This window comes from Xyrauchen texanus, chromosome 19 (genome assembly GCF_025860055.1).
Source record: "Xyrauchen texanus isolate HMW12.3.18 chromosome 19, RBS_HiC_50CHRs, whole genome shotgun sequence".
Taxonomy (NCBI): Eukaryota; Metazoa; Chordata; class Actinopteri; order Cypriniformes; family Catostomidae; genus Xyrauchen; species Xyrauchen texanus.
This window is the reverse complement of record NC_068294.1, coordinates 9,829,535-9,851,797: the sequence shown is the minus strand read 5'-3', so window position 1 is coordinate 9,851,797 and position 22,263 is coordinate 9,829,535. Positions and strand designations below refer to the sequence as shown.

Sequence of the window (22,263 nt, the reverse complement as noted above, 5' to 3'; positions counted from 1 at the left end):
GAGGTCGCTTGGCAGTTATTCAGCAGAATGGGTTCGATTTTAGGGTACATGAACTTTCTTAAGCAACTTCTTGTTAAACTAAAGGCTACTATATTAGTTGATGAGTTTTAATCAAAAATGAAAATGTTCTAAGAAATCAGAAGGTCCAAAAAGCACATAAAAACATAATAAAATAAATCCATAAGACTCCAATGGCTAAATCCATGTCTTCAAAAGCAATATGATAGGTATGGTTGAGAAACAAATAAATATTTAAGTAGTTTTTAGTATAAATGTCCACTTTCACTTTTACATCTGAGTAGAAACAAAGAAATAGTAATTTTAAAAATATGTTTAAAATTATGTACATTGACATCAGATGTACTCTATCAGAGTTCATATCAGTCTTTACAGAAATGTATTCTACATATGGTACTGGATGCACATTTACAAGTATAATTTATAATTTACCACCTGAATGTTACTCACTTTATCTCAGTAATCCCCTTGTAATTGGACACTTTCACTCAGAGAATAAATGCACTAATTTTGCATTGACATCGGTAACACAGAACATCTGTTTTTGCATGATGCTACACTTATGCCGCTAATTATACTGGGTTCACCGTTCAACTTGAACAGATACATTTACACTAAATATAATATCTCGGTTACTGTTGTAAATGATGGAAGGAATGAGAAGTTGTGTCGATGTAGTGACACTAGGGGTCGTTCTTGGGAGCTGCAAACAGCTCCAATCTAAGACCCCGCGGAGACCACATCCTGCCCAAAGGGGAGGTAACGTGGCAATACGACACGTGGGCTCATCCACCGTACATGGAAACGGGCAGAGAAAGCTCTGCCCAAGGGAGACGTGGGTCTGTCGACAGGGAGACTGTACCACAGAGAATACATCACAGGGGGCTCCCAGAGTAGTCTGCACCTGTGGAGCACCTATCCCAGTACAGGGCATAGTAGTACCTGTAGTGGGTCTGGCTGCGAACTCCTCCACCGAATTCGCAAGCCACAGGGTATCCAGGGTTCGTGGGTTCATGAACTCGCATGGGAAAGAAGTGCATGTCTTCACCTCACGGAGGGGAAAGGCACTGTACGCATTTGGATTACCCGGCCAGCTGTCCTGTAACCTTCCCTGTTCATACCTGAAAATGCACTGGACGACACCAGCTCAACCCAGAGACCAAAAAGTCTCGAATATATTGGGAGTTGCCCAGCCCGCTACCCTGCAGATGTCTGCTAGAAAGGTGCCACAGGGCAGTGCCCACGAGTATGCCAGACTCCTCGTAGAGTGGGCTCGTATTCCCAAAGGGGCGGGCACGGCCTGGCCTGGTATGCCAGCATGATGGCATTCATGATCCAGTGGGCAAGCTTCTGTTAGGAGAGAGCATTCCCTTTCCTCTGTCTGCCAAAGCAGACAAAAAGCAGCTCAGAGCATCTAGAGCATCTAGAGCTCTGCGTGCGATCGAAATAGGGGTGCAAAGCATGCACTGGACACAGGAACGATAAGGCTAGGTCTGCCTCCTCCGGGGCAGCTTCGCTTGTAGGCTCACCACCTTGTGCACATAGCCCAGTCGGGGTCTCAGGATCACATGAGAATCTACCGAACCGAACTCCAGACAAGTGTCGCTGAGAGAAAACGCTTGCAGGTCCTCAACCCTCTTGATGGAGGTGAGCGCAATCAGGGGCTCTCTGAACGCCCAGGAGGACCACAGAGGGATCCCATTTGGGTAAGAGGCGTGGCCTAAGAGGATTCTGCCTCCGGGCACCTCTGAGGAACCTGATGATCAGGTTGCGCTTCCTCAAAGACTAACCATCGTGTCGTGGTGCGCCGCTATAGCGGCCACATACACCTTCAAGGTGGAGGGGGACAGCCGCCCAACCAGCCTCTCCCGCAGGAGGGAAAGCACTGACCGACTGTGCATCTCCCTCAGGAAGAACACCATTTTGCAAACAAACGCCACTTCAGAGCAAATATCTGCCTCATAGAGGGAACTTTGGCTTTGTCTACCACTGCCAGTGTTAGGCCACTTAAATCTTCTGTGGGCCGTCGAGGGGCCAGACATGGAGATTCCAGAGGTCTGAGCATGGGTGCCAGATGGTGCCCTGTCCCTGAGAGAGGAGGTCCTTCCTCAGGGCAATTTGCCAGGGAAGTGCTGTCGTGAGGAGTGTGAGGGCCGAGAACCAAGTCTGAGTGGGCCCGTATGGGGGCCATGAGGGTGACTTGTTCCTCGTCCTCCCTGACCTTGCACAGGGTCTTTGCAAGTAGGCTTACTTGGGGGAACGCATGACCACGCGATGTGTGCCGTGGCACCGTGCCCATCTCGTGACTCGAGTCTGAAGCCAGTCCTGAAGTGGTCTCAGTGTCCAGTTGCCATGATAACGGCAGACATAAACACCGGCTGTGTTTATGTGTACACCGCTCTTTGAAAATGTGGGTACCACAGCCTGTTCAGGGTGTGGCGAACACAAAACAAAAGGGAACACAAGATTTAACTCCCGGACCTCCAGCAGGGGACAGAGTGGTCTTGACACCAGCTCCAGGGTTCTGGTGGATGTCTTGCTCCCTGGGTCGTCTGTCTCAGGGGTGCTTAGGAACCTTCCTCTGGGTCCTAGTGCCAGGCCGTGAGGCATCCGCTTCCTGCAGGGGGCTCTACACTGGGGCCTAGGACTGGGCACAGGCTGTGGCGGAGCCTCCTGGGCTTTCGCCGCCACAGGGGGGCACCCTCGGCGAGCAGATGGTGTATAGAATCTTGAGCCATGCTGGCAAGATGTGTTGTATTGCCTCAGTCTGCTTTTTCACCGCCGAGAACTGCTGGGTAAAGTCCTCGACGGTGTCGCCACATAGGCAGATCTGGGAGATGGCCAAGTTGAGAAAGTGAACCTTGTCAGCGTCCCTCATGTCGACCAGATCCAGCCATAGGTGGCGCTCCTGGACCACCAAGGTGGACATTGCCTGCCCGAGTGCTCACGCTGTTACCTACGTGGCACTGAGAGCAAGGTCGGTCGTCGAGTGCAGCTCCTGCATCATATCAGGATCAGGACTACCCATGTGCAGCTCTTTCAGTGCCTTAGCATGGTGTATTTGCTGGAGGGCCACGGCATGCAGAGCGGAGGCAGCCTGTCCAGCCGCCATCGAGGTTAGTGGGAGCGGACGAACTGAGAAAAAGGTGTCCTCCACGACCTCATTAGTTCGTCATGCACTTCCAGGAAAAAGGGACCAGGGGGTGGTGGGGGCGAGGCTGTGAGCAGTGCCCCAAACCCAGGAACCAATCATTTAGCCGTGGGCCTCAGATTGGGCGGGCAGACCCGAAAGTGGCAGCCTAGGCGCGCTCCATGATGCAGCGATCGAGGACTCATCCTGCTCGCGGGCTCCGAAAGAGACGTTAAGCTGGCTGTGAGGTCTACGGGGGTTTACCCAGCAAGATGGCGCCCATTGAAATCCCCAAATCGCCTCCAGCGCCAGCCGAGCCGGCCTCGTACCCGTAGGTAGAAGGCGGAGGGCAGCTGGAGCTGTCCAGACACATGAAGCAGCGGCAGTGGCCGTCGGAGGTGGAGAGATAACAACCGCATCCAGGAACTACACAAAGACAGAAAGGCATCTTTAAAAAGACGTTCACGTCAATGTGTTTTGCTCTAATAGAGAAAATATACTCTCTTGTCAGATATATATACTCTCTTAGCAATGTCGAAGCACCCAGGGGCATACTCTGCTCTGATAGTGATCTGAATGACTGGCCGCATTCCAGCTCCTTTTATATCCGTATGTCCAGGGGAGTGGCATGCAAATTCCACTCGCCAATTCTCATTGGGCTTTTCTCAAAGATTGGAGGTGTTTGGGGCTCCCAAGAGGGACCCCTAGTGTCACTAGATTGACACAACGTTGAGAGAGTGACAGAAGGGGAACATAAACCATAATACACAATTTATATTTACAGTGCCTTGCGAAAGTATTCGGCCCCCTTGAACTTTTCGACCTTTTGCCACATTTCAGGCTTCAAACATAAAGATATAAAACTGTAATTTTTTGTGAAGAATCAACAACAAGTGGGACACAATCATGAAGTGGAATGAAATTTATTGGATATTTCAAACTTTTTTAACAAATAAAAAACTAAAAAATTGGGCGTGCAAAATTATTCAGCCACCTTAAGTTAATACTTTGTAGCGCCTCCTTTTGCTGCGATTACAGCTGTAAGTCGCTTGGGGTATGTCTCTATCAGTTTTGCACATCGAGAGACTGAAATTTTTGCCCATTCCTCCTTGCAAAACAGCTCGAGCTCAGTGAGGTTGGATGGAGAGCATTTGTGAACAGCAGTTTTCAGTTCTTTCCACAGATTCTCGATTGGATTCAGGTCTGGACTTTGACTTGGCCATTCTAACACCTGGATATGTTTATTTGTGAACCATTCCATTGTAGATTTTGCTTTATGTTTTGGATCATTGTCTTGTTGGAAGACAAATCTCCATCCCAGTCTCAGGTCTTTTGCAGACTCCATCAGGTTTTCTTCCAGAATGGTCCTGTATTTGGCTCCATCCATCTTCCCATCAATTTTGTGCAGTATACGACTGATTGTTGTCCTATGGACAGAGTCTCCCACCTCAGCTGTAGATCTCTGCAGTTCATCCAGAGTGATCATGGGCCTCTTGGCTGCATCTCTGATCAGTCTTCTCCTTGTATGAGCTGAAAGTTTAGAGGGACGGCCGGGTCTTGGTAGATTTGCAGTGGTCTGATACTCCTTCCATTTCAATATTATCGCTTGCACAGTGCTCCTTGGGATGTTTAAAGCTTGGGAAATCTTTCTGTATCCAAATCTGGCTTTAAACTTCTCCACAACAGTATCTCGGACCTGCCTGGTGTGTTCCTTGTTCTTCATGATGCTCTCTGTGCTTTAAACGGACCTCTGAGACTATCACAGAGCAGGTGCATTTATACGGAGACTTGATTACACACAGGTGGATTCTATTTATCATCATTAGTCATTTAGGTCAACATTGGATCATTCAGAGATCCTCACTGAACTTCTGGAGATAGTTTGCTGCACTGAAAGTAAAGGGGCTGAATAATTTTGCACCTCAAATTTTCAGTTTTTATTTGTTAAAAAGTTTGAAATATCCAATAAATTTCGTTCCACTTCATGATTGTGTCCCACTTGTTGTTGATTCTTCACAAAAAATTACAGTTTTATATCTTTATGTTTGAAGCCTGAAATGTGGCAAAAGGTCGAAAAGTTCAAGGGGGCCGAATACTTTCGCAAGGCACTGTATACATTAAAATGTAGGGCCTTGAAACAGTGAACCTTTGAATGAGCCTGTAAGTAGAATAAATAACATTCAAACGTTTCATTTGAGAGAGATTGCTGGTACGGTTTAAGTTTGATTGACTCGTTTGTATGTAAAGCTGCATGCAATATATTGTGTTTTTTGGGGGGGCGGGTTTTGTCCAAAGTTGCTTTTTTTCAGGAAAAGCTGCACTGTTTTGAAAAGAGCTAAGCTGATGTTATGCGACTGAAAATTTAGTTGATCCCCAACACTGTTCCAGTCTACATTTATCAATGTCAAATCTTTGCTGTGGTCTGAATGGAGGGGTCAAAGTTCAGTTAGTTCCTTCAGTTCTCTGGAAACTCCTCCACTTTGAGAGGAATGGATGATATTTTCTCAGTGGTGCTAACGAGAGCCAGATTGCTGAGACTGAATGGGTCAACTGTTAGTCAGATAGAGTGGGGTGGTTCAAGCCAAATCAATATTTGTAGAAATTAATGAGCCAATTGTGGTCAGATATGCACAGATGCATCTCAGTTACATGGTTCTTGTTTTCATAGAAAATTCTGCAGAATTTGTACAATTTCAGATGAGACACTATACAATGAAAAGTAAACGTGTGGCACTTTTGCCATGGTGAATGTGTTGAGATCTTTAGAGAGTTAATGATGATGTTAATGGCCAATTGATGTTTGTTTTCTTTTTTAAAGGACATTGCCGATACCAACTATCTAGTGCAAAGGGTAGCTGTTGGAAAATAGATTGCTATATCTATAGTAGTGATAGCAATTATATAAATATTTAGATTTAACACGTTAATTCAGTGCGATTTATGTTACAAAAAATAACGCGTTAAACAAATTTACGCATTTAATCGCAATGCCCCCCGGACCATAATAAGGAAGATTCCTGAGAAATCCAAGCTTGTAGTACCACCTGTTTACTCCAGAGGGCAGTAAGTGAAGTTTCAGTTGAATGAGCGACGCACAGTTTATACAGTGAAGAAAAAACTTCAGTAGGCAGAACAACAAGTTCTTGCGTTCAAAACACTTGAAGGAGAACAAATGCGAACTAAGGGATCTCAAGATGTGTTTAAAGATTGAGTGTTAAACTATATTTAACTTGACACAGTGACCTAAACATTTTATGTTTATGATGCAACACACCTGAGACACTACACAAGCATGTCTGACACAGGGTGTGGCTGGAAATTACCCATAAATATTTAATCACAAATAAAATCAAAGAAATTTCCTTCAAACTTATTTATAAGTACTACCTCACTAATTATTTTCTTGTAGAGAGATTTAATTGTGATGTCGATATATTCTGTACATTTTTTTGGTCTGCAGGCGGAAACATTTAATTTATTTTGGAGTTGTCCCTAGTCGACTTGTTTTTGGTCTGATTTCTGCAAGATTGTTAGAGATCATATTATTCCCAGCTTTCAACTTTGTTTTGAAAATGTTTTATTCGTTTTTTTTATCTATGACATATCTCTTCATAAGGAATATTATTTGATTCATTTTCTGCTTTTGTTGGCAAAGTTAGTATTCATAAATTTAAGTATGGTGGTTATAAACCATTCGTTTTCATTTTTAATTCAGAGGTTCAGCAATACCTAAGAACAATTTCTAATTTGGAAAACTGTTTATTAATTTTTTTCCTTTTTGTTGTTGTTTGTTTTAATATACCTCTTGGCTCTAGATGTAAAAGTTTTGTAAGCATTAATATAAAAATAATGTCTGATGCAGGTGTTCATTGACGGGTCCTTAAACAAGCCCTCATAATAAATCTCCAACTGATTGACAAATTCACTTGTGAAATGGATTGCTGTGAACTGTATGCCAATGATTGACTTATGATCAATAATATGGTAGTATATATATATATACTACCCTTTTGATCTAATACAGCCATAAGTCTTTTTGGGAAAGATGCAACAAGTTTTTCACATCTGGATTTGGGTATCCTCTGCCATTCCTCCTTGCAGATCCTCTCCAGTTCTGTCAGGTTGGATGGTAAACGTTGGTGGACAGCCATTTTCAGGTCTCTCCAGAGATGCTCAATTGGGTTTAAGTCAGGGCTCTGGCTGGGCCATTCAAGAACAGTCACGGAGTTGTTGTGAAGCCACTCCTTCGTTATTTTAGCGGTGTGCTTAGGGTCATTGTCTTGTTGGAAGGTGAACCTTCGCCCAGTCTGAGGTCCAGAGCACTCTGGAGAAGGTTTTCGTCCAGGATATCCCTGTACTTGGCCGCATTCATCTTTCCCTCGATTGCAACCAGTCGTCCTGTCCCTGCAGCTGAAAAACACCCCCACAGCATGATGCTGCCACCACCGTGCTTCACTGTTGAGACTGTATTGGACAGGTGATGAGCAGTGCCTGGTTTTCTCCACACATACCGCTTAGAATTAAGGCCAAAAAGTTCTATCTTGGTCTCATCAGTCCAGAGAATCTCATTTATCACCATCTTGGAGTCCTTCAGGTGTTTTTTAGCAAACTCCATGCAGGCTTTCATGTGTCTTGCACTGAGGAGAGGCTTCCGTCGGGCCACTCTGCCATAAAGCCCCGACTGGTGAATGGCTGCAGTGATGGTTGACTTACTACAACTTTCTCCCATCTCCCGACTGCATCTCTGTAGCTCAGCCACAGTGATCTTTGGGTTCTTCTTTACCTCTCTCACCAAGGCTCTTCTCCCCCGATAGCTCAGTTTGGCCGGACGGCCAGCTCTAGGAAGGGTTCTGGTCGTCCCAAACGTCTTCCATTTAAGGATTATGGAGGCCACTGTGCTCTTATGAACCTTAAGGGCAGCAGAAATTTTTTGTAACCTTGGCCAGATCTGTGCCTTGCCACAATTCTGTCTCTGAGCTCTTCAGGCAGTTCCTTTGACCTCATGATTCTCATTTGCTCTGACATGCACTGTGAGCTGTAAGGTCTTATATAGACAGGTGTGTGGCTTTCCTAATCAAGTCCAATCAGTATAATCAAACACAGCTGGACTCAATTGAAGGTGTAGAACCATCTCAAGGATGATCAGAAGAAATGGACAGCACCTGAGTTAAATATATGAGTGTCACAGCAAAGGGTCTGAATACTTAGGACCATGTGATATTTCAGTATTTATTTTTTAATAAATGTGCAAAAATGTCAACAATTCTGTGTTTTTCTGTCAATATGGGGTGCTGTGTGTACAATAATGAGGAAAAAAAATTAACAAATGATTTTAGCAAATGGCTGCAATATAACAAAGAGTGAAAAATTTAAGGGGTCTGAATACTTTCCACTGTATATACATACATGTATATATATATATATATATATATATATATATATATATATATATATATATATATATATATATATATATATAATTTTTTAATATTTAAAGATAACTATATATAATGAAATATTTATATAAATATGTATAATCATTATATATTGAATTATTGTTTTATGAGGGCTTTCTCAGCAAATATTTCTATATGCGATTAATCGTGATTAATTAATTGGAACACCACATAATTCATTCGATTAAAAATATGAATCGATTGACAGCCCTGATATATATATATATATATATATATATATATATATATATATATATATATATATATATACATTTACATCGGTAACCTCCGGGCTGAGGGATCAGTGAATATTCTTGCTTTAGTAATTTTGCATTGAAAATTTCATTAATTTATTTAAAAAATGAAAAACTTAAATCAAATACATTTCTAAATTCAAATTGCACTACAAACAAAATTAAAAAGCAAATAAATAAATAATAAAGTGATAAAATAATTATATATATATATATATATATATATATATATATATATATATATAACCTTTCCATTTACCGTCAGGCAAGAATCCGTCTAAACATGCAGGAGTAAAATTACTTACACACATTAAGATATAAAAACAATTATAAATGTAAAAATAATAATTATAATGATGATAACAATCACTGAAATATACATCATTGTTCAAGGTGAATGTGTTTTTGTATTATTTTATATATTTTGTATTATTTTACAAGCTGCAGGTTTGTGGTCACAATGAACTGCTCTGTGGAAATTAAGTGAACTGAACTCAAAGCACCTCCTGAACTGAGGTCATTTGCAGCATTCATAGACGAAACTATTCTTGTAAAATTTCAGAAGACAGACACAAAGAAAGAGTGAGAACCTGTACGTGTTCCTCGAGACAGCACGCCTCCAAACAAACATGCACATTTACGGCTTTTCTGTCATCTGTTCTTAATAATATAATAAAATGTTTCTGTGCGTGTCTGTGTGTCTACAGGCAATTATTTGTATTATTAATTTGATAATAATAATAGCCTAATAATAATAATAATTTTATACATTAATGGGAAAACAAGCCAAATATCGTCTTGACATCCTCAAAGGCATCAGCTATTGGCGATCACTCTGACCATCATCGATCCTCAAGATCATCGTCTGTCGGCAAAAACCTAATGTGCAATTCTCTCTATAAATTTACAAAATGTTCAGACAGACTCTTGCTGGTTTTTCCGACACATTCAGGATCATAACAGCTTTTGCCAGAGTCACTGCAGCTCGCTTCATGTGTGTAAAATTTATATTTTAAAGGCTCATTATTATAGTTTAGTATTAATCAGTAATGTAGAACAGTGTTAGCAATGTTACTGATAACATTCTTTCTCAGCACTGGAACTCAAACCACATATTTCAGTGATATCTTTCAGGAAGAAGAAACCTTTTCTGCATACCATTCCATAAAAGTAATTGCTTGCAGCTCATCGCTTAAACTCTTTTGGAGTTCGCTTACAATTTTGTTTTCCCCACCATAGAGCACTGATTAAAATCGTACCATTTCAAAAGAAGTCATGCTCCATAAACTTTGATAAAAAGGAAATTTGGACTTTGAAACATAATTTCAACAGATAATAAGTATTATCTATCCCTAAGAGTGGCTAAAGAGAGGGTGTCAGATTTCAGATCACTCTGTTAGCATACTCTCCATAGGGGAGGTGGAGAAGAGGCATCTGGGCAAAGCATGGAGGTACTTTTCAAAACAGAGCCCTGCGTCTGTCCACCTACCGTAATGCACCTACTAGCTACTCAGAACAAATCAGTTTTCTGTGGAGCATTTAATCTAACAGCATGTTGGCTCCCCCTGCAGGTGAGCCAGAGTTCCGTTATGTGGCTGGTATGCATGGAAATGAGGTGCTCGGGAGGGAACTGTTGCTGAACCTTATGCAGTACATATGCCAGGAGTACAAAAATGGGAACCAGCGCATAATCCACCTGGTGAAAGAGACACGCATTCATCTACTACCCTCTATGAACCCTGATGGCTATGAAATGGCTTACAAGAAGGTAGGGAAAAGGAAGTGAAGCATATTCAGAAAGTCATTGTTCATATTACTGGAAACTTCTTTCATCAGGTTCAGAAGAACTTTGAGATACCTGATATGTTTTATACTAAAATTATGATAAACTGGAAACCTTAAATTGGACTGCATGTTGCTTTGGATAAAATCATCTACCAAATGCATACATCTTAATGTTTATTTAAGCAATCTAAATCCTATTTATTGTTTATTGAAATGTGTAAACACTGTGGGACTATCAAAAAACTTTTCTGTTTGATTTAACATCCCAACTGGCATGACACAGCAACATTGATTTAACCAATCTGTCTCTTAACCAATGGCAGATGGGGTTAGTGTTCAGGAAACCAATCATTATTTGTGCAAATTCATATTGTGTTGCTAGAGGTGCAGAAATTAAGAAACAATGATGCATACTTCATCTCACTTACAGGGTTCAGAGTTATCTGGATGGGCACTAGGTCGTAATAGTTATGAAGGCATTGACATGAATCACAACTTTGCAGACCTGAACACAGTGATGTGGGATGCCATCGAGTTGGAGACAGACAAATCTAAACTCATCAACCATTACTTTCCCATTCCAGAGCAGTACACTTCAGAAGAAGCTTGGGTAATAAAGGCCAGTAGTCAAGTCAAGTCAAGTGGTTTTTATTGTTGTTCAACCATATACAGTTAGTACAGTACACAGTGAAATGAGACAATGTTCCTCCAGGACCATGGTGCTACATAAAACAATATAGGACAAACACAGAAACACATGAGACTACAAAGACTAAATAACATACCTACAGTATATTAAGTGCACGTGCAAACGTGTGCAAAAAGTACGGGACAGTACAATAAATGACTAAAAATGAACAGGACAAAAGGCACAGTGAGAGACAGTGCAGCGCTGACCAGTACACAGTAGTGCAAAAAGATGACAGTTTCTAAAAATGCCAAATGTAAACATAACATACTAAGAGATATTGTTCTATGTACATAGCAGTTATTGAGGTAGCAGCCAGGTATAAAGTGACAATAATTAAAGTGCAACTCAGGACACGTGTTTGTGTCAGTCCAGTCTCTGAGTATTGAGGAGTCTGATGGCTTGGGGGAAGAAGCTGTTACACAGTCTGGCCGTGAGAGCCTGAATGCTTCGCTACCTCTTGCCAGACGGTGTGAGGGGTGTGTGGGGTCATCCACAATGCTGGTTGCTTTGCGGATGTAGTGTTTTTTGTAAATGTCTTTGATGGAGGGAAGAGAGACCCTGATGATCTTCTCAGCTGTCCTCACTATCCTCTGCAGGGCTTTGCGGTCCGAAACAGTGCAAGTCCCAAACCAGGCTGCTCAGAATGCTCTCAATAATCACTCTATAGAATTTAGTGAGGATGAGGGGTGGGAGATGTGCTTTCCTCAGCCTTCAAAGAAAGTAGTGATGCTGCTGGGCTTTCTTGGTAATAGAGCTGGTGTTGATGGGCCAGGTGAGGTTCTCCGCCAGGTGAACACCAAGGAATTTGGTGCTCTTGACGATCTCCACAGAGGAGCCGTCGATGTTCAGCAGAGAGCGGTCACTCTGTGCTCTCCTAAAGTCAACAACAATCTCTTTTGTTTTGTCCACATTCAGAGACATGTTGTTGGCTGTACACCAGTCCGTTAGCCGCTGCACCTCCTCTCTGTATGCTGACTCGTCGTTCTTGCTGATGAACCACCACGTCGTGTCATCGGCTAACTTATTGATGTGGTTCGAGCTGTGCATTGCTACACAGTCGTGAGTCAGCAGAGTGAACAGCAGTGGACTGAGCACACAGCCCTGGGGGGCCCCAGTGCTCAGTGTGGTGGTGGTGGAGATGCTGTACCCGATCCGGACTGACTGAGGTCTCCCAGTCAGGAAGTCCAGGATCCAGTTGTAGAGGGAGGTGTCCAGGCCCAGCAGGTTCAGCTTTCCAATCAGGTGCTGAGGAAAGATTGTGTTGAATGCTGAGCTGAAGTCTATGAACAGCATTCGAATGTATGAGTCCTTTTTATCTTGGTGGGTGAGGGCTAGATGGAGGGTGGTGGTGATGGCATCATCCATCCATCCATCCATCTAGCCCTCCATCTAGCCCTCACCCACCAAGATAAAAAGGACTCATACGTTCGAATGCTGTTCATAGACTTCAGCTCAGCATTCAACACAATCTTTCCTCAGCACCATGGAGGGTGGTGGTGATGGCATCATCTGTTTAACGGTTTGGATGATGGTGTTGGCCTTGAAGCACGTTGGAATGACGGCGCTGCTCAGAGAGATGTTGAAGATGTTGGTAAGAACATCTGCCAGCTGGTCTGCACATCCTCTGAGCACTCTGCCAGGAATGTTGTCTGGTCCAGCAGCCTTCCTTGGGTTAACTCTACGTAGAGTTTTTCTAGAGTTGCTCTGCGTGTCGCCGCTGTCCTGGAAGTGACTGTGGATTCTCTGGGCATGTGCGTGCTTTGCCTCTCTGATGGCCCGGGACAGTTTGGCCCTCGCTGTTCTTAGGGCAGCCTTGTCACCTGCTCTGAAGGCAGAGTCTCGGGTCCTCAGGAGCGGACGCACCTCCGCAGTCATCCACGGCTTCTGGTTGGAGAGTGTGGTGATGGTCTTGGAGAAGGTGACATCATCAATTCACTTGCTGATGTAGCTGGTCACTGATGCTGTGTATTCCTCCAAGTTGATAGAGTCGCCATATGTTCCAGCCTCCCTGAACATGTGCCAGTCAGTACACTCAAAACAGTTCTGAAGAGCAGAAATGGCTCCTGCTGGCCAGGTTTTCACCTGCTTCTGGAGTGGTTTTGTGCATCTGACGAGCGGTCTGTATGCTGGAATTAGCATAACAGAGATGTGGTCTGAGTAGCCAAGGTGGTGGCGGGGCTCCACCCGGTTCGTGCCTGGGATGTTTGTGTAAACAAGATCAAGCGTGTTTATCCCATCTCGATGCAAAGTCCACATACTGATGGAATTTAGGGAGCACTGTCTTGAGATTCATATGGTTGAAATCTCCAGCAACAATAAACAGTCAGTCAGGGCGAGCATTCTGCAATTCGCTCATAGCCCCATACAGTACACAGAGCGCTTCCTTAGCGTTAGCACTGGGGGGAATGTAAACTCCAGTTATAATAACAGTGGTGAATTCCAGTGGTAAATAAAAAGGTCTGCATCTAACAGTCACAACCTCCACCAGCGATGAGCAGTAACTAAAGACTAGCACAGAGTTATTGCACCATTCCGTGTTGATGTAAACACACAAGCCACCACCGCGAGTCTTACTGCACAGAGCTGCATTTCACAAATGACAAAAAAATAGCATATTTTGGATCTGGAGTGGCCACTGCGTGCCACCGCGCCGCCATCTTGGATCAAGGCTGGAGTAAAAATTGTTTACTGTACATGGTCTCAATGACTGAAATACAAAGTTGTGGACACACACATTTTTTATTATTACCTTATTATTATTACCGTTATTACGATTTAATGCGTTAATTTTTCTTAATCATGATAAATGCATTTACCATTAATACAGCATAAACACTGGTGTGAAGGCTGGAACCTTTGTAATGTGTCCGCCCGGAGTCATTACACTGACACACACACCACAAACCATAAAAAGATTTAGTGTCAGTGATAAAGTGATGGGGAAGGATGTCTTAATGCTATTTGATGTACAATACAAGCCTAGATGAAACTTGTGACAGAAATCAAGTATTTTTCAGACTATAAGGCACATTTTAATTACCAAAACACAGAATGAGACGTTGTTTGCAAGCGTGTGGAGTTCAATGTGCCATTTCACGCTGATGCCTTGACATGAATCATGAACGCAGCTTCACGATTGCTGTTAAAAAGCGGAAAGCCACATTCTGCTGGCATATTTATATTGTGGAAGATGAGAATGTAAGAGATTTAATGCCCATTGCAATGAATATGAAAACTATATGGAGACTAATTGAAAGAACTAGTCTCCATATAGTTTTCATATTCATTGCAATGGGCATTAAATCTCTTACATTCTCATCTTCCACAATATTAATATGCCAGCAGAATGTGGCTTTCCGCTTTTTAACAGCAATCGTGAAGCTGCGTTCATGATTCATGTCAAGGCATCAGCGTGAAATGGCACATTGAACTCCACACGCTTGCAAACAACGTCTCATTCTGTGTTTTGGTAATTAAAATGTGCCTTATAGTCTGAAAAATACTTGATTTCTGTCACAAGTTTCATCTAGGCTTGTATTGTACATCAAATAGCATTAAGACATCCTTCCCCATAAACGTTTAATGTTACTTGAATTGGAGCTATTTTAGTGCATCTCTATCTTTATACTGTGGAAGGCTTTCTTTGGAAAATGTTGATAAAGCATTGTTGCATATTGTTTTGTGTTATTTCCTAAGGAGGATATACATTTATTTTAACAGGAAAATAAGTATATTTAGAGTAAAATTTCAGCACTTCTGCAATTAACTACGAAACATTCTGTAATTAATCGATTGAAAACACTTAATTTGCATTATAGTAAAGTTATGAAAGCTTAATAACACAAATGGAAGTTTGGGAATGAAGCAGTGACCAACAAATCTTAAACAAATCACTTCCTGTATATTTTCCCTCTACCCTACCTAGATTACATCTCTGCATACTTAAGGACATTCCCATGTATACTGGACACTTGTTGGCTGCTTAACTCTCTGGTTCAACCACTGATCTATATATATAACTGGATTGCTCATAGAATTCTAAACTGCCAGCAGTAGGTGAAGCTACCGGAAGTGCTCTGGCGGCCATCTTACTATTCCCTACCGACAGAGGGCATCGTGGCATGTGCAGCGTTTAACCGCGAAACAACACTCACTTAAGGATGCGGCTAAAGTGCCCTCAGGTTGTAATTTATGACTATGTACATATTAAGCACACATTAGTCGTTATCCCCATGTAGAGTGGGCATAACGATCATAATCTTTAATAATCAACAGTAAAAAAACAACACCAAAGTGTATTAATACCCCTTTTAAAGCAAAGTTATCCATCTGCAGATTGTTACAGGATGCAATGTTTCTCTGCCTTCATAGTTTAAATCTGTTGATGCTCATTGTTCATAATGTTGACAAATTATACAACTGCATAATTTCCAACATTATTAACCATTTTTGACTAGATTATATAGTAAATGTGAACTAATTTGGGGGGGCATGCACATCAACAAGTTTTAAAGTTGTTAATAAAAACGACTAGCTTTGTGTTGATAATGTAACTAGACAGTACCTCTTCAGAATAAATCCAGAAGAATCAAATATAAAAACGTCACACACAAGTGTATAATAATATATATATACACACACACACACACACACACACACACATAAATTAATTTACCTTTACTTAATGGAATTATCCATTTGCATTCATTTCTGGAATATGTACATACCAGCTTGTGAGAATTTAATTATTTCAACAATCCCTGATCTTTTAAATCATAATTAGAAATAAGTTTAATGACATATGCGCACAAGGAAATCATACATATTTATTTGTTCAATAACAAAAGCTTCCAAGTACACACATAAATTGACTTAAACTGAACAATACAATCAAAAATTTGCAGATATGTGGGAACAAATCTGCTAATGGATTTAACAACAATCCCACATTATTCAGCTTTCAAAAGAATGGTAGCAAGACAAGCCATCAGAGCTAGTGGCAACAGTTCTCCACCGGATAGCACAGTGACACTGGAGGCAGCATCTTCTGATATGTTCAGCCTGAAACAGAAGACTCAGAGAAAAACATCACTGTATGTCGTCCCAGCTTGTCCATGTTCAAAGAGGCTGTGGTGGGGTACATAGCAGGCTTTGCAGTTAAAACAACTATGAAGATGATTCTGTGCACTACCTGTTTATCAGCACTCAGTGTCGAGAGCTCTTCCCAAGATGAACACACTAATCGACATGAAGTCCTGAGGTGGATTTATAAGACCGTCAGACAGCGTCCTGAAAGTCTGCAAGACAGCTGAGAGATTTCTTCAACAGCACACACTCACAAGGCCCATCTCTGTCCCCACAAAGGTTCTGGATCTCCATGGTGGTTCTGCATTCAAGGAACTTGAAGCACACATGTACAACAATCACATCTTCATACTCAGTGCATTGCAGAAAGCTGCACAAACATCAGGCTCCACTTCATTGCCAAGGAAACATGTGCTGCATCACACTCCAAACGGCTTAAGAAAACTCTGGGCAAGCTTGAACTGCAAAATAGAAGAAAAAAGAAAAGTTTGATATAAAGATCAGGAGCCGGTTGCACCAGCTATACAAAAGTTTAAACTTAGCTTAGTTGTGACGTAAATGAGCATGAAGTCACAATTTACGCACTACTAAATAATTGAGCATTGCACCATTAAACTTCAGTACGACGTAACCCTAAGTATAAACTAAATATTTACGGAAGACTCCGAGCAGGTGTAACTGATGGAATAAAAAAGCAGACTGATATTTTATGACATCAATAAGCTCATGTTTTGCATAACAGGCATCAATCAAATAATTGTGATTATGACAATTAATTGCCTGTTTTAGGTGTTTCATAAATATGATGAATAATTACCATACAAACTAACTAATTCATTTATACACATTTTTACAAGCTTGAGTCATATAATAAAATAAGGGTATGATTTCCTTTTCAGGCTGCAAAAACATATGAATGACAGTCAAATATAAAAGTATAAAATGTTAATTAAAATAATATCTTAATTATCAAAATATGTCTCTCAAGAGAGCTGCTCTTGTGACGTCCGCAGTGATGGTTACGTAAGCAAACAACGTTTGTACATCAACCGTAACAAAATCAAATTGAAGTTCACCGCTTTTTAATACTTCTGTGTACAAATATGAAGGCTGCTTATTGGATCAATGCAGGTAAACGTCATAGTATGCACTACGCATCACTTTACGGAGAGTTTACGAATTACTAGTTAAGACTTGCCTTAAGAACAGGTGGAGCAACCAAATTTAGCACCGACTTAGTTGCAAACTAACTAGTAGTTACGAAGCCTTGAACTTTATACCCCAACTTAAGACCTTACGCACAGCTATTTACTCAACCTCATGTCCTTCCAAACCTGTATGACTTTTTCTGTGGAACACAAAAGAGGACATTTAAAAAAAAAAATTTGTCCATATAATGAAAGCCGTATTTACTTTCCTTATATGGAATACAAAATACATTTTTGGGGGTTCTGCAAAAGAAAGTCACATGGATTTGGAAGGACATGAGGTTGAGTATATGATGACAGGATTTACATATTTGGGTCAACTTTTCTATTCATATTAAATGTTATAACTATCTGAAACAGTAATTTTATGAGACTTATATTGCATGTTGCAAAAGTATCTTCATTGCAAATAAAAACAGATAGTATAATATGTTTTACTCTGTCAGCCTGGCTTCACTGAAGAGCTGTTTTAACAATGTCTCCTCATACAGCTTTTCTTCCTGTTGCAAACCAGTTCCAGTTTTATCTGACATTCAGTGCGATGTTTATTGAAATCCAAACGGCAAACTCACCTTGTTTAACTTCAACAATATCCATGTGCTCCTTGTCAGAGCTGGACTGAAAAGAGAAATCGGCCCGGGATTTGACATAACTGGCCCAAAAGTTGTTGGGGGGAGAGTGTTCGGCGGCGGCTCGTTTTAGATTATCGCGGCCGACACCGCGGCCCGCTCGGTTCTCCCGATGGCCAGTCCACCCTGATCGGCCCCAAAGTGCGTCGGTCCACCGGAAAAATGTCCGGTAGGCTAGATTACCAGTCCAGCCCTGCTCCGCGTCTATTCCAATTGATCACTTTATAAATGATGCCCGTGAGCTGGTCCGGTTTCAGGCGTGCACTGCAAAAACTACAAATCACACACAGAGAATTAATGCAAGCCCACATTATATTCATCATATGTAACCGGTGTTGATCTGCAATTAGAAATTCAACTTGACCAAAAAAGCTAACTTGGTGAGTTATACTGTTATTCATTGTGGTTATTTTCCTAAGTTAACGTTAGCTGCATAGCTAATATTCATTTATCCTAAGAAAATAACCACAATGCACGTTCAACGTAAACAAAAGCTACAAAACATAAGTATGTATTCAGAATAAAAACTTTAAAGCCTGCAAAAAAAAAGTCTACTGATATCTTACCTCAGTTTCTTAAACTTGTTTCTATTGAGGTAACACGTGCGTCGCTGAACGTAATGCTGCTGCAATAAAGAGTAACATAACACGCTCACATTTAGAATAAGCAGGGGGAAAAATGAAAGTCAAAATAAATAATGAATTACATATTTAGGAAGATTGCATTGTGATGCAGTGTATGCAGACGTAAAACATTGTTTTTAATGTGACTGGATAGGTAAAAATTACTCACCAAAACAGACGTTTTCTCATTGAGACCCATAGGAATACAGAACGTTAGGGAATACCAAGATGGCGGCGCAGTAGCTTCACTGTTGTGACGTCATGAGCTATCCAGTTATATATATAGATCAGTGGGTTCAACTCATTTTTTCTTATATTGACATTTCATACATACATACATACATAAAATTAAACTTAAATTTGTGCCAATCGTGATGCCGCATTCATGATTCATGACAGAACAGGCTGATTATATGTGATTAATTGCAATTAATTTGATTAAATGGAACATCATGTTATTTTTTAGATTAAAAAAATAAATCGATTTATAGCCCTAAATTATAGTCTTTATGTTAAAGGTGGCTTCAGAAACAAGAGCAGTCATCAGCTGGATGCAGACCTTCCCATTTGTTCTCAGTGCTAACCTCCATGGAGGAGAGCTGGTGGTCACATACCCATTTGACATGACTAAAGACTGGGCCCCTAAAGAGCACACTCCCACTCCAGATGAGAGCTTCTTCCGCTGGCTGGCCACTGTTTATGCCAGCACAAATCACGTGATGTCCAACCCAGACCGAAGGCCCTGTCACAATGAGGACTTCCTTCGTTACAATAACATAATCAATGGAGCGAGCTGGCACACAGTACCAGGCAGTAAATACAACTGCTCTTGAGGATTCTGACATCAAACATATTATTCTAAATAACTTGGATATTTCAATATAATTTATTAGCTGCTTTGGCCTTTATAAAAGGGCAAAATAAAGAAATATTAAAAATAATGTATGTCTTTAAAGGGATAGTTTACCCAAAAATGTAAATTCTCTCATCATTTACTCACCCGCATGCCATCCCAGATGTGCATGACTTTCTCTCTTCTGCTAACACAAATGATGATTTTAGAAGAATATTTCAGCTTTGGTAATTGATACCAAAATTTTGGAGCTACAAAAAAACACCTAAATACAGCATAAAAAGTAATCTATACATCACCAATAGTTAAATATGTGTCTTCAGAAGCGATATGGTTGGTGTGGAAGAGAAACAGATCAATATTTAAGTCTTTTTTTATTATAAATTCTCCGTCCAGGAGGTGACCATATGCACCAAGAATGTGAATCACCAAAAACAAAAGAAGAAAGTGGACATTTATAGTTAAAATTACATAAATATTGATCTGTTTCAAACCCACATTTATCATATCGCTTCTGATTATATGGATTTAACCACTGAAGTCATATGGATTACTTTTATGGTGCTTTTATGTGCTTTTGGAGCTTCAGAATTTTGGTCACCGTTCACGTATTGTATGGACCTACGGAGCTGAAATATTTTCAAAAAAATCTTTGTTTGTGTTTAGCAGAAGAAAGAAAGTCATCGTACACATCTGGGTTGATGAGAGAATTTTCATTTTTGGGTGTACTATCCCTTTAATGTTTGTTCATCTGTACTCTAGGTATGAATGACTTCAGCTACTTGCACACCAACTGTTTCGAGGTGACAGTGGAGTTGTCCTGTGATAAGTTCCCTCATGCTATTGAGCTGCCTAGAGAGTGGGAGAACAATAAAGAATCTCTCCTTATCTACATGGAGCAGGTACAACAAATACACAATGTACAACATGGCTGCAACCACTGAACATGTGTACTTGTTGGCTGTCTTAACATACTCGAAATTGTCAAAAATGCAATACAAATCTGTGCATATGACAGGTACACAGAGGAATCAAAGGAGTGATTAGAGACAAAGACACTGAATCTGGCATTGCTGAAGCCATCATTAAAGTGGATGATATCGACCACCATATCAGATCAGGTAATGCCATTCAGAATTACTGAAGTATTCAGTAGTGCTTATAGGCTGACGCTAAATAGCTTTGAATTAAAAACGTTTCTGAAACTTCTTGTCTATTTGAGGTATACATTATGCTACCAATTTGTTCATCACTTAATTATATATTCCCAATATTCCCCCAGAAAGCATCTGCCAAATGCATTAAAGCAATTTGTCTCATTTCAGCTTATGATGGGGACTATTGGCGTCTGTTAAACCCAGGTGACTATGACGTCACAGTGACTGCGGAGGGATATAACCCAGTTACTCGAAGCTGCAGGGTCGAGTACGAGCATTACCCCACCATCTGTGATTTCACTCTCACCAAGACGCCAAAACAGCGTTTGCGAGAGATCCTAGCCAAGGGCGGCAAAATCCCCAAAGATCTGCAGCTCCGACTGCGCCAACTGCGCATACGCAAACTGCGTGCCAGCACTAAACTTATTAATCAACGGAGGGTGTCACAGCAACGCAAGGCCAGGGGAGCTAGCCGCTAGATTGATCTTCAACCTCTGACCTGTTTTGCTGGCCAAGTACAGGATTAAACTGAATCAATATCACAGGAAAATGCAATGTAGAAGGGCTATAAATTGGTCGCCCTTTCCTGTGTTAACATATATTATCCATTGTAAATTTCACACCAAATTATATTCAAATACTGTTTTTATACTTTATACTAAGCACTACAACTACATGTTTTGATAAAAACTGTTAATTAAAATAATTGAGAGTGTCTTCTGGTTGTCAATTTTGATCTCCATGGTATTGTGTGCTCACCTTCGTCAAAGTCTATCTAGCAATACAGTCCACTGTCGGCCATCTTTGGAACACTCTCGGGATGCCAGTGCAGCTCCCATCTACTTGAATGGAGAAAGATCAAAATCTAAAAAAAACAGTTGGTCAAGATTACAATCAAAGAACATATTTCAAATCAATAATAAAATCTGACAATACTGGAATCATGAATTGTGATTCTTTACCTCAGATTACGTAAAAAAAAAAATTCCAGGCTTGTATAGCTAATGCGCATGCACGTTCTAAAGTTGATTGACAGATTATGTCTGTATCTAAAAGGTGATTGGCTCTTTTTACTGTAAAATTGGATTACCATTCTACAGCCGTTGACCGTTGGGCGCTCAGAGCTCCTTGGTTGAGCGTTCCAGTTTCTCAATTTCGATTTAATAGAAGTGGCCCATCTCTGCTGAATAATCTTCGTGTATATGAGCTAATGCCAAGTCACAGTCTGGATCTGATCTTTTGACAAATGGCTTGATTACATTACTGTTTCAGTCTGCTATATTTCAGTTTTAAACCAGAAACATGCTCAAATAATCAGAGAAGAAAATACTTTTGGGATTTGAGCTTTCATTTCAGTAAAATATTTCTGAAGAA

The 22,263-nt window shown here is 40.9% G+C and overlaps 1 protein-coding gene across 1 annotated transcript in view; it reads left to right on the top strand.

Annotated features, from left to right (window-relative positions):
* Positions 1–21,604, top strand: part of LOC127659834 (probable carboxypeptidase X1) — a 45,513-nt gene extending 23,909 nt beyond the window's left edge. The window contains exons 8-13 of the mRNA XM_052149781.1: positions 10,430–10,626; positions 11,074–11,253; positions 19,398–19,692; positions 20,495–20,634; positions 20,751–20,853; positions 21,058–21,604. Coding sequence (XP_052005741.1) covers positions 10,430–10,626; positions 11,074–11,253; positions 19,398–19,692; positions 20,495–20,634; positions 20,751–20,853; positions 21,058–21,368 — 1,226 coding nt within the window. The 3' untranslated portion in view covers positions 21,369–21,604. The remainder of the gene's footprint in view (positions 1–10,429; positions 10,627–11,073; positions 11,254–19,397; positions 19,693–20,494; positions 20,635–20,750; positions 20,854–21,057) is intronic.
* Positions 21,605–22,263: the final 659 nt, after the last annotated feature.